Source organism: Pongo pygmaeus, chromosome 2, assembly GCF_028885625.2.
Source record: "Pongo pygmaeus isolate AG05252 chromosome 2, NHGRI_mPonPyg2-v2.0_pri, whole genome shotgun sequence".
NCBI lineage: Eukaryota > Metazoa > Chordata > Mammalia > Primates > Hominidae > Pongo > Pongo pygmaeus.
The window spans coordinates 146,862,891-146,876,694 of NC_085930.1; the positions used below are offsets into that span (position 1 = coordinate 146,862,891).

The 13,804-nt window shown below is 37.8% G+C and overlaps 1 protein-coding gene across 8 annotated transcripts in view; it reads left to right on the forward strand.

The window, feature by feature from the left end:
* ARMC8 (armadillo repeat containing 8) overlaps nt 1–13,804 on the forward strand; it is a 110,632-nt gene that overhangs the window by 11,366 nt on the left and 85,462 nt on the right. For 6 of the 8 annotated variants that reach the window (XM_063662205.1, XM_054480745.2, XM_063662207.1 and 3 more), the window contains one exon: nt 11,143–11,219. The exons of the other annotated variants lie outside the window; for them this stretch is intronic. In XM_063662205.1, coding sequence (XP_063518275.1) covers nt 11,143–11,219 — 77 coding nt within the window. The remainder of the gene's footprint in view (nt 1–11,142; nt 11,220–13,804) is intronic. 8 annotated transcript variants of the gene reach the window in all.

Genomic DNA, 13,804 nt, shown 5'->3' on the forward strand with positions numbered 1-13,804 from the left:
TAGCTGGGACTACAGGCGCGTGCCACCACACACAGCTAATTTTTTGTATTTTTAGTAGAGACGGGGTTTCACTGTGTTAGCCAGGATGGTCTGTGTCTCCTGACCTTGTGATACAGGCCTCCCAAAGTGCTGGGATTACAGGCATGAGCCACTGCGCCCGGCCATATAGCCTTATATTTTAGAGTTTTATTTTCAAATTTGATAAGCACTGATTAATTTACTTTTTATTTTTAATAACGTGAAGTCTGGTTTTTGGTCTTTACTGAGAAGTCAGGCTTACCTCTTATGCTATACAAGTATATTAAATTTAAAAATTATATATTTTAGTGTTTTTGTGATTGTGTTTGTGAAATTAAAGTAGATTCCATTCTAGGAATCTCAGTTGCCATAGTATGTTACATTCTGCACTGATGAGGCCCAGATGCATTGTGAAGTAACATTTTAGAAACTTTCCGAAGTTACTAGAGGCTACAGAAGTACAGAGCTTTGATTAATCTTGGGAGGGAGGATGCAGTGAAACTTGACATACCAAAAAGTGAATAAGGATAAAATTGGTTGCAAAAATAGTACACAAGGGGTATGAAAGGAATCAAATGTTTTAAATCTCATCAAGTCCTAATGGGGCTAGAAGTTTACCAGAATACAAAGAGCAAAACAAAATAAAACCAAAAAAGCCTACATCAAAATCTTGGGTTTTGGATAGTATTTGGGAATTTTCTTCTAATTTTTTTCTCCTTTTGGAGAAAATTGGAATGTAGGAATTTTGGAATACCTAAGAAGGACATGATAGCTGCCTGCAAGTAAAAGGTCTGTCTTTGTGGATAGTGTTATCCTTTTTTGTTCCAAGTAGAGGCAGATTTTTTTCCCTCAAAATTAGGAAAGAATTGCCTAACAATTAGTTTTGTCTAATAGTGAAATTAACTCTGGCAGTGAAATAGTACACATCACCAGAACTCTTCAGGCAGCAGTTAGGCAGTTGTATTTAATGTTTTTTGTCTTTCATGATTTCATGAGAATGCAACCAGAACGAAGGGGAAGAAGTGATTTGAAATTAAAGCACAATTTAGCAAAATGCTGCTTTTAAAGTATTGGTGTCTGATATTCTGGATTGTGGTAGTCCTAATCTCTCTAGGGACAAGTACAAATACATTGTCACTGGGCTTTAAAATGAATAATTGAGAATTTGTGATTGATCTGAGCAGTGTACTTGTTTGGCATTTTAGTAAATTGTCACAGTGACAAAAGGAAGTATTTTTTGAACTGAGGGTTTTGGAGGTATCAGAAAATCAAATTTTGGTTTCACATTGTTTTAGGGATAGAAAGAGGTTCTGGGGCTCCCAGTTGACTGGAAGGTTGAGTTGTTTCAGTTTGTGGTTTCCCAACCCTATCAGACTCACACACTCTGCTTATAATAGATATTTTGTGGCACTTTTTTGGCTATCTTGAAGTGGCATTCATAGATAAGTTAACTGTCCTCACATGTAACTTTTAAAAAGTTGATATAATGCCCCAGCTGTAATAAAGGAGAAAGAGGTGAAGCTAATTTATAACATTTAAACCTGTAAATACTCAGATCCTGCTATACCAGAAGTAATTAAGTAACGGTATATTTGTAAATATACATAGTTTTGCTGTGAATGTGACAGTTACACTGCAGACTGATATAGATATGTTGTAATGTTTACTTAAATACAATAAATGATATTTTTATGTGACTTTCTGAAATGAATGACTTTTGGTAAAGTTCCTACCAGGACAAAATACCACCTTTTCTTTATTCACATGAGTTACATTCTTGGAAAATCGATGGTACATTAAAATGGTACAAAACATATTTTGTGTTTCTATGTAAAATGGAATTAGACTCTAGGTTTTTTGCCTACATGACTGGATAGTGGAAAGTTGGTGGATGTGTGCCTATTGTCCCAGGACATCTAGCATCTTTAGTCCTTGCCCACTAGATATCAGTAGCATTTGCTGTCATTGTGACAGCCAAAATCATGTTTCAGACTTACAAAATGGATCCTGATTAGAACTGCTGAGAGCATGGGGCTTTCTGAGTGATGTGTGTGTCTTAGCATACACCCTTCCCTCTTCTCACCTCCATTTCCATCTCCCCTCCAGTGTGTGACAGTGTATAGTATAAGCACTTGGAAACAAAATGTGCTATTAAACATTTTTTCCTTAATATATGATATCACTTATTTATTATGTTTATTGCTTTTTCTGTTTCTCCCTTTGTTGAAATGTACACCCTTCAGTGGGCTTTTTTTTTTTTTTTTTTTTTGAGATGGAGTCTCCCTCTGTTACCCAGGCTGAAATGCAGTGGCGTGATCTTGGCTCATTGTAGCCTCTGCCTCCTGGGTTCAAACGATTCTCCTCCCTCAGCCTCCCCAGTAGCTGGGATTATAGGTGCATGCCACCATGCCCGACTAATTTTGTATTTTTAGTAGAGACTGGGTTTCACCATCTTGGCCAGGCTGGTCTTGAACTCCTGACCTCGGGTAATCCACCCACCTTGGCCTCCCAAAGTTCTGGGATTACAGGCGTGAGCCATGCCTGGCCTTTTTTTTTTTTTTTTTTTTTTTAATGTTAGTTGCCTAGAATAGTGTCTGCATAGCTGTTTAAATATCTTTTGACCAACTCAGTTAAAAAGTACACCAGCATTGTTTTGTGTTCTCAACTGTATACTATATCATCATAATACTAAATTACATTTTCTTTCTCAAACACCTTTTTGCTTTAGAGCTCTTGCATATGTTGTGCTCTCTACCTAGAGTCCTTGTCTTCTCCCCCTCCCTTTTTTTTTTTCTGAGACAGAGTCTTGCTCCGTCGCCAGGCTGGAGTGCAGTGGTGCACTCTTGGCTCACAGCAACCTCCGCCTCCCGGGTTCAAGCGATTCTCCTGCCTCAGCCGCCCAAGTAGCTAGCATTACAGGCACACGCCACCACACCCAGCTAATTTTTGTATTTTTAGTAGAGACGGTGTTTCGCCACATTGGTCAGGTTGGTCTTAAACTCCTGACCTCACTATCTGCCCGCTTCGGTCTCCCAAAGTGCTGGGATTACAGGCATGAGCCACTGCGCCCAACCTTACCCCTCCCTTTTTCACCTGGCAGATTAATATTAGTCTTTCAGATTACTCATCCTTACTTCTCAGATATTATTTTCCATCTTGTCCCTAACTTCAATGATATCTTCAATTTTCTTTTTACATTGTGTTCACTTTTATGATTACACTAAATCACTTTAGTATGGTTACACTTGTAACTTGCTTGTTTACATGGTGTTTCCTTTCTGTGCTATGAAACCCTGAGGGTAAGGAACTCTGTTTACATCCAGAACCTGGCATAATTCCTGGTAAATTAATGATACAATTTGAATTTCATTTAAAATCGAATTTTTGTAGAGTTCAAACTTCCTATTTTTGTGTTTGTTTCTTTTATCTCTCCCCAAACCAGGATTTTCTCTCACAATGCTGAATTATGAACAGGATTATCTTGAAGTTCCTAGTAGTTTGTGGACTAATTGACATGTTAAATTTTGATTAGCAACCACTGGTTTAAACATTCATTTCGTCTCAGGTCAGAATACCTCATTGGGAATTGTAATGCTATTTTAATTTCCAAAGAGCAAATGAATTAAATGAATAAGTAGATATGAAAATGAACTAGAACATACTAAACAAGTATATTTGGTTTTTGCTGAGTATTTAGCTTAGTTTGAGAGTAAGCTGCTATTAGTCGAGGATGGGTATTTTTGAATAATTTAGCTTTAACCATGAATGTGAATAACTAAGAGGACTATTAGTACACTTGTCAAAGCAAATTACCCTCTTTGCACAGAAATAGAATTACTCTGAAAATCGGTATTTCAGGATACTTTTACAGTTTACAAGGGATTTTCTGTGTGATTTGAGGCACACTCTGAGACATGTGGTAACATCACCATTTTATAATTGAAGAAACAGTCTCAAATTTTACCTTTTTCCGAAGTTGCATAGCTAGTAAGTGGTAAAACTAAAATTCATACCTACGTCTTCAAATGCCAAATTATTCGTTCTTTCTACTACATGATGTCTGAGTATGTTAGAAATAAAGAACACTATATTTTAATAAAATATACACAGAGCAAGACTTTATTGAAATAAGTTTGGTATTTTCCTATTAGCCTTCAAATTTTTATTCTTGTCTAATAAACTAATGGTTTTACCCTAAAACTTGAGTTGAACACTTATTTTTCCTACTTTTTGAGTTAAATCCTATTCATGACAAGCCTGGGGTTTAAACCCTACCTGAATAAATTTTTTTCAAAAGGCAGTGGTTTAAATTCACCATAGTCATGGGTAGTTTATTCAATCAGAGGGACAATCAGAGCCTGTTCTAGTTTGCCTTTTTAGGACATCTGACTAGTTTCCTGAGCTATCTATAAGTTTTTCCGCTTTTCTTTTGCACTATTAAAGACAAACAAAAGGTGGGATTGATTATACAGCTTATTTCCAACAATCTTATTTTATGCATATTATTCTGTGACAGTTATTAATGATACCCTCTTTCACTCTTAAAATTATCCTGATTTGGATGATAAATTCAAAGGCCTGTAAGTTATCTATTGCTGTGTAACAAATTGCCCCAAAACTTAGCTGCTTAAATCATTTATTATCTCAGTTTCCGTAGGTTAGTAATACAAGTGTGGCCTAGTTGGTGCCTCTGGCCCAAGATCTCTTATGTGGTTGCAGTCAGGGTGTCAGCAGGAGTCACAGTGTCATCTGAAAGCTCAGTTCAGGGAGAATTCAGTTCTAAGCTCACTCATGTGGTTGTTGGCAGGTTTTAGTTCCATGCCATGTGGGCCTCTCCATGGGGCAACTCCACAGCCTGACAACTAGTTTCTGTTAGAGAAAAAGGGAGGGGGCGGGGAGAACTTGGAAGTTTCTGAAATGGCATCTTATTACCTCTGCTGCATTCCATTTGCTAGAACCTACTTACTAGATCCAGTCCTCACTCAAGGTGAGGGATTGCGTGAGGGATTGCTCGAGGGCATGAATATCAGGAGGTGGGGATCATTGGGGCCTATCACAGATAGTCACCTTAATAAAAGGAAAACTGCTTCCACGTAATACTTTTCCACAGTGGAATACAACTCACTACCTGTTGCTGTTTTTGTTTTCCTGAATAAATTTACTTCAAACTTCTCCCCAGCTCTCTTATTCATGGCTGCTTCTGTGCATTTAATTGTAGCTGGAGAAAAACACAGCCATGCTGATGGATTTCATGTCAAATTTATAATCACAAGCCTCAGTAAGCCCCTTATTGCTCTCTGGCAGTCCTGGTACATTTTCCTGGCCCATTCAGTGTCTTATTCCTTCTCCTCTTTCTTCAAACCACTCACATTTCTTCCTCTATTTTTACTTTCCAAAAATAGAAGTAATCTGAAGAGAACTTTCGCAGGGTCTCACCACCATATCCACCCAGGCTGGAGTGCAGTGGCTTGGATCTTGTGGAGTGATCTTGGCTCATTGCAACCTCCGCCTCTGTGGTTCAAGCGATTCTTGTGCCTCAGCCTCCTGAGTAGCTGGGATTACAGTCACCTGCCACTACACCTGGCTATAATTCCCTCTTGTTATTGTACTTACACATGCTCTACTTGACTAGTAAATCCCAATCTCCCTCAGTTATTCACGAACATTGTTACAGTTCTCCCCCTTCTCATGCAGCATCAAATTTTCTTCTCTATTAAAACATTTCCATCAATGAATAAGCATGCTCCAATTTATTCTGTCTTAAAAAATAGAATCTCTCCTGAGTCTACTTCTCCCTCTAGCTACTATATTTCTTTAGTCCCCTTTACAGTGAAAAGCCTTCTTTCAAGGTTCTTCTTCTGGTTCTTCTTTTCCCATTCTCTCTTAAACCCTCTCCAAGCAGGCTTTGGCCCCACTTTACTGCTGTTGTCAAGATCAGGGAACATCTCCATGTTCCTAAATCCAAAGGTTAGATCTTAATTATCATCTTAGCTACACAGCACTAGGATTTGACATAGTTGATTAGTCCCCTTTTGAAATATCCTCTTGATTTGACATCCTAGATTTCTTCACTCTACACTGGCGCTTGTTTGACTACTCCAGAGCAGAGTCTTCCGGTCTTGCAGTATCCAGGATCACTCCCTTAGTTAATTAATTTCATTATATGCCAACAACATCTGATTTACACATCTAGCCCACAACTTTTTCCTAAACTCTAGGCTTACATATCCACTACCAACTTGACATCCTCACTTGGATGTCTAATATGATTCTCAATCCTAACATGTCCACAACTGAACTTTTGATCTTCCCAGTCAAATTCAGACCTCCTACAGTCTTCCTCATCTCATTAACTAGCAACTCAGTCTTTTTTCTTTTTTCTTTTTTTTTTTTTTGAGGTGAAGTCTCACTCTGTCACCCAGGCTGGAGTGCAGTGAGGTGATCTTGGCCCACTGCAACCTCCACCTCCCTGGTTCAAGTGATTCTCCTTCCTCAGCCTTCTGAGTAGCCAGGACTAAAGGCGCGCGCCACCATTCCCGGATAGAGACAGGGTTTCACCATCTTGGCCAGGCTGGTCTCGATCTCCTGATCTCGTGATCTGCCCGCCTCAGCCTCCTAAAGTGCTGGGATTACAGGCGTGAGCCACCACGCCCGGCGGCAATTCAGTCTTTTTATGTGCTTGGGGAAATAAGTGTTACTCTTGCCTCCTTTCTTCTCTCACACCCTACATCGAGTCTAACAGCTTATTCATTTTATAACTTCAGCACTTACCTGGAATCTGAATACGTCTTCCACAGTGTTTGGTCTAGTCCGTGCTACCATCATCTATGAAATAATAGCATTTCTGGTGATGGAAATAACCTCCTTCCTAGTCTCCCTACTTTTGTCTTGTATCCGTTTCCTTTCTCCACATGTGTCTGTTCCTAAATTGCAAGCAGAGTGATGCTTTAAAAACCTAAGTCAGGGCCAGGCATTGTGGCTCACGCCTGTAATCCCAGCACTCTGGGAGGCTGAGGTGGGAGGATCGCTTGAGGTCAGGAATTTGATATCAGCCTGGGCAATGAGGTTGAGACCTTGTCTCTACTAAAAATAAAACAAACAAAAATATGATAAGTACACACATAAGTCAGATCATGTGTCTATTTCCCTAAACCCTCTAATGGCTTCCCAACTTGGACCATAAAAATAAAAATCCTAACAATGACCAACAAAGTTCTATACCAGTGCTATCCAATGGAAAAAGACAAGCCACATGTGTGATTTAAAATTTTCTAGCAGCCATGCTATCTAAAGTAAAAAGGAAACAAGTGAAGTTGATTTTAATGTTATTTAAACAAGTAAAGCAAAATATTAATATATCTGTGTAATAAGTTATTACTGAAATTTGTTTCAAAAATAGCAAGTCTTCAATATCTGATGTATAGTTTATACAATTTGGATGCTAAATTTTTATTGGAAATAACTTGATTCATATTTAGGTGTCATAAAGTTTATAGTTGAAAATGTAAACTCATATACCCAAGTAGTTCCAAATCATTCTTAAAAGTTTTAAGATAACTGAATCCAGTATTGGTTTCTTAATTTTAATTAAAGTTTAAAATATAAACAAAATTCACTTCCTAGCCACATTTCAAATTTCAAATGCCATATGAGGCTAGAGGCTGGCTTACTGGACAGTGCAGCTCTTTACCATCTGGCCCCTGTTCTCTGCCTCATCTCCTGCTGCTTTCTCCTTTGCTCATTCTGCTCCAGCTATAATGGCCTCCTATTCTTTGATTATGGCAGATACTTCTCATTTTAGGGCGTTTGAATTTGCTGTTCTTTTTGCCTAAAAAAAGCTCTACCCCTAGATAGGTGCACAATCTGCTCCTTCACCTTCTTCAGGACTTCACTCAAATGTCACCTTTTTAGAGGTTCTTTCTCTTATCAACCCATTTAATATCTGTACAAATTGCCTTCTCTCCCTACCTCTTACATTTCTAGGCTGCCTTCTGAAAGAAGAGAGAAGAGGACTGGGAGGGGAGAGGTAACCTGATCTACAAGGAGCAGTGAAATATCAGAATTGTCCTGTACAGATAAATGAATACATTAGACATAAGCGTAGAGTAAGATAAGGTTGAATAAGTGATCATACCCCTTCAGCTTGCTTGCTCTCTGAGCAACTTATATGATTATTTTTGTGTATACATGACAACACTTTCAGATATTAAGCTTCTTAAATGCAAGGCTCTGCCTTAATGTCCTCTTATACCTTCTTTGGCATCTAGCATGTAACTTTGACCAAAAGGCAATGTGAAATCTCCAACTGTGGGCTACCTATTGGTTAGCCTTTTGTGTTTTACATCCTGCGGTGCCTCTCTATCCTCTGTTCTTTTCAGTGCCAGCAACTAGTACACTTGCTGATTGTTTACTTGTATTGGCTTTGCATGCCCTATGACAATGATTGTGACATTGATTCTTTCTTTCCTTGTCCATCCTGGTACACTCTTACTCATTTTCCAAAGCCAATTCCTGAAAGAAGCCTTCCCTGATTCCCCTGGTTTACAAATGTCCTCCTCAGTGCCTCCTTTATGTTGTGTATACTATAATTCTTATATTCTAATAGGGAAATAATCATGTAAACATAGTAACAAGAGAATATGAATTCTTGAGAACAGGGACTGTGCCTTACTTATCTTCTTTATTAAAGATAAATTTATTTTTAATGCTTTCCTCAGTGCATGTTATATTGAATGAACCAGGCACAGAGCAGCAAAAGAATTGCTATTAACGGGGGAAACTTGTGTTAAGATACACATCATTGAGAGGTAAGAGATGTGGAGCTATAGAGAGTAAAGGTAGAGAGAACAGTAACATCAAAATCAATCTCTGGATAGGAGGGTCTGAGGTACTTAGAACTTACTATGCCAGAAAACCAGGAAAACATGTACTCAAATGGAGTGGCAAAACTTACCTGTTTGTATTATAGTAGTGCTTTTTTCAGTTCTTCTGTAGCTTTTGGTTGTCATATATTGTTTCTTGATATGTTCGTACAGTTATTTGTGTCCTAACTGTACATTTGATGATCTGACAAATGGGTAAAGATCATGAGAAGCCCCATTTGTAAACCAAAGGATTGGGCAGATTATTGTTGAGAGTCCTTCTAACTCTGTGATTCTGTTATTTTGAGGAAAACATCTGTTAGCAGGTGCTTTAATGGTACGCTGGTGGGCGCAAGAATTTTCACCACTTTTGCCTCTTTGCTTGCACTGTTTGTTCTTTATAAATGAAGTACATGCTAAAAGCAAGCATTTGAGCTGGATATAGTGGCACATACCTGTAGTTAAGTTACTGGGGAGGCTGAGTGAGATGAGAGTATTCCTTGAGCCCAGGAGTTTGAGATCAGCCTGGGCAAGACCGCATCTCTGAATTTTTTTTTTTTTTTTTTTAAAGCAGGTATTTGAGTTGCCTTTGAGGATATTTTGGTAGCAAAATCAGAAGGTGAAAATATGTGTTGGCTGGGCACAGTGGCTCATGCCTGTAATCCCAGCATTTGCGAGGCCAAGGCGGGCAGATCACGAGGTCAGGGCTTCGAGACCAGCCTGGCCAACATGGTGAAACCCCATCTCTAAAAATACAAAAATTAGCCATGTGTGGTGGTGCACTCCTGTAATCCCAGCTACTCAGGAGGCTGAGGCAGGAGAATTGCTTGAACCTGAGAAGCGGAAGTTGCAAGTGAGCCAAGATCATGCTGCTAGACTCTAGCCTGGGCAACAGAGCAAGACTTCGTCTCAGTGGAGGGGGGAAGAAAATATGTGCTGACTTAGTTAACTATATTATCAGAAAACTAGAGTTTGTGTAGTTCTCCAGAGTTATTTTTGGTGGCTCAAAAGTTTTAAGCTGGCACTGTATCTTGGTAATTAACTCTTTTACTGATTTGGAGTTCTGAGTAAATTGGAAAAGTTATTTCTTCCTCCCTATAAGAACTTATTGCTAACAGCGGGGGAGTATATAAAGATATTTCAGCAGGCATCAGAAAAAAACAAGCAGGGGACAAAACTTTTTCTCTGGTTCTTAAATATGGATTCTTTGTTTTAAATAATATTAAGCATCGAAAATTAAATATTAAAAAAGAGTTACCCTCCAAAATAAGTATTACAAGAAGTAACACAATAGAAAAACTCCACAATACAAATGAAAAGGAGGTAAGTGTCTTCCCTTTGTACTCTTTCTAATTCTACCCACCCTTATCCAGTTCAGTTGAGACAGCTTGGGTGGCCTACAGATCACTCTAATTCTTAATTGTTTTCCTTCACAGAAGGTGTGACAACTCCTTTATTTATTTTTACTTCTGCCTCCAGCAGTGAAGCTTCTCTACATTAGTCTAAGGATTTCCTCTTGTACCTAGACTACCCCTTACAGACTATTTCATGAAGTCCTCACTCTTCCCTGGCTGAGAGCCAGATTTTGTCCTTTCGTGTATACTAAATTACAGAAGTAATATTCCTGTCTATTAATTATATGTACGTGACACCCAGCAGTTAGTGAAGAAACTTAGCTTGCTGCTAAGTATATATGCTAACATATATGCCTAGGTCTTCTGTTGACAAACTTCTAGGGCTCGCCACAAAGGTCCCACTATCTAGCTATGTGTTTAGTGAGAACTAGGAGTCTTCTTTCTTTTCTGTCTTACTGTTTATCTTTGTCGTGAGCTTTTTTTCAGACTAATGTAATAAAGTATTTACAAACATATACTTAATATCTTCCTGATGATTCTTCTGAATGAACAAAGTTGTGTGCTTTGTAATTATGTTGATTTTCCAAACTCTCCTGCTAGTTTTAAGACATAGTAAAATGTATACCATGGACATTCTTACCTTTGAAATTGGGCATTCTTAGAAGAAAAATATTGATCTTTGACATCTTGAACTGAACACTACAGTTTCCCATTATTTTGATACCTGAGAGAGAAAAGTCACCTGCTTAAGTATCCCATATCATGAGGAGGCAAAACTAAGTATTTAATATAAATTTTAATGCATCTACCTTAAATTAAATTATCTAGTCACTTGATATTGTGGGTGATGCTGTGAATTTGTGATTTGCATGGCTTCAGATGTCATAATTTTTCCCCCCACTTTCTAGGAAGTAACAGCTAGCAGTCGCCACTATGTTGACAGGCTATTTGACCCTGATCCCCAGAAAGTTCTACAAGGTGTCATGTAAGTAGTATGTATTTAAGAGTCTATCAAAAAGTTGTTTGTTTTCATGTTTTAATCTGCCAATATTTTAATTTTGAATATACAGGGTTATACCTTTTTTCTTTCATTTGGCTTCTTTCTAGAAGGACTGCTTGACATTCATGACGTTTAATATTTTACTACAAAGAATTGTCTTTTGAATAGTTGTTAACTGACATGGTTAGCTTCATTTTTTGTAGAATACTTGTTTCACATTAAAAAAATGTTTTCTTTGGAGAATGCTTTTGCTTCTTTAATATCCACAAAAGCAGGAGAATAAGATTGATGGTCTTTCATAATTGGAATGCAGTGAAAGAATAGACCAGTAGGGTTTTTTGTTTTGTTTTGTTTTGTTTTTGGTTAACTCATTAACTGTCACCAAGATTGAGTCTCCTGTTGATGTTTTAAATTTAGAATTTAGAAAGCTGTCAGAAAATTTAAACTCTTAATAACCATAATGCCTTTTTTTCTCCAAAATTTCATGTTTAATGAGAGGAAACATTTTTAAGCAACATACCAGAGGTAATTATGCTCTTAAAAAATTAAGAGAAGCAAGTAGGATAAGATTTCAGATTTATTCCCTTTCCTTTGAGTTTCAGATTATCATACTCTTAGTGCATTTAGTTCTAAGCAGGAAGGTCTAGACTAAGGCTCATCATGGGGTTGGGAAATGTGAAGGATCCACAGGCCTGAACTGTGTCTATGGGAAGAAAGACACAAAAAAGGGTCAAGATATATTTGGGTAATGATGAGGGCACCAATGAGGGAGGCCTCTTTCTTTTTCTCTAATCCCATAAGCGTTGTCAGCCAAATAGTCCTTTAACTTGTGCTTAGCCATGGCAAGGCTAGGATGCTTTGTTTATACAAGTTTCTTCAGACCGCAGTTCTTAAAGCCTCTCTCCCCAAAGGCATTGTAGGCTTTGGAGTTGTGAATTTATAAAGGGAGGTAAAATAAAAGTGCTGTAAAACTGCTTGGCTATTCAAATTGAGCTGGAAGGGAAGGTGGGAAGCTGGTTAGGATCCACCCAGATACTTGACACTTACTTTCACAGCTTCTCAATTTATAAAAAACGGTGGTATTTCTGGTGTTCTCATTATGTTAACTTTGCCTTTGTCCCCTTAAGTAGGAGAATTTATAATTATTTAATCACTCCTTTTTAGACTAGTTTAATTATTACCAGGAAAAATGGTTTATTAAATCCATCTGTTAAATAAATCAGTTTGGGTTGTACCTACACACACAAGTTTGTCAAGGGGGCAGGTTTTACTTAACACTCTTCCTTAGACGGATACTCTCCACATACAACCAGATAACTCTGTATATAGATAATTCTAAATATTACTTAAAATTGCTCAATAAATGGTTGAGAATGTTAGACTTATTAAGTGTTCAATAAATGGTATTAAAAGATAATATCACTGCTACCATGTTTAGGAGAAAGCTGTTTAGTAATCAGAATTCTGTGTGATAGGCTTGTAGAGTTCTATCTGATACGAGTAGCTGATTCGAATGTTGTCACTTTGAGACATTTTTTACTTACCAAAGAACACTGTAGTTTCTCAAAAATTGATAAAATACCAAACGATAAAAGTGGGAAAGATGGAATTATGACAAAGCAGCTAAAATGTAGTTTGATAGCCTTAGTGTCTTTTGAAAAACTACCAGTTTGAGACCTAATTAGCTGTCAGCTGGACATAAAGAAATGTTTGTGTGAAGGAATGGTAGAGTAGAAAGAGCATGGGCTTTGGAGTTGGACAATAGTGGGTTGAATTCCTGATTCTGACATTTTCTGTTATGGTCCCTTTCTAGCGGTGTGCTTGGACAAGTTTTGTAATTTCATTGAGCCTCAATTTCATCATCTGTAAAGATAACACTGCCCATATTGCCAGGTTGATGTGAGAATTAAATCAGAATTATAAAATTCAATGTCTGATACATTGTGGATCAATTGGCACTTAAGTGGTTAGTTGTTATTAGCCCCAGTTTAAAACAACTTAAAAAAAAAGATAATTCTCCTCAAAGAAGAGAAAGGGGGAAAAAAACAGAGGAGACAGTTCAAACTAAAGTAGAAGAGAGAGAGGGACTAAAATTCCTGACTCAGACAAGAGAATGTGAGTGATAACCTTCTAGTAAACGTGATTGCTACTTAAAATACTAAAATCTGTTTATAGTTTAAAGGGGACAGATCACCCAACATTTTTTTTTTCTTTATCTCAGGGTAGTACTGATCTTATGGAGATAGTGTAGTGTGATTTGATAAAGCTTCCTTTTCTCCAGATAGAAATATTTATTCTTTCTGACTTCTTTCTTGAACTTTGTCACTGTCTGAAAATTAATTGTACATGGTCAAGAGAATGAAAAGTGGATTATTTTCAACATTATCTGTTTTTAAGTAATCTTTTTTTTTTTTTTTTTTTTTTTGAGACAGAGTTTCACTCTTGTTGCCCAGGCTGCAGTGCAATGGCGCGATCTCGGCTCACTGCAACCTCCACCTCCCGAGTTCAAGTGATTCTCCTGCCTCAGCCTCCCGAGTAGCAGGGATTACAGGAGCCCACCACCACGCTCG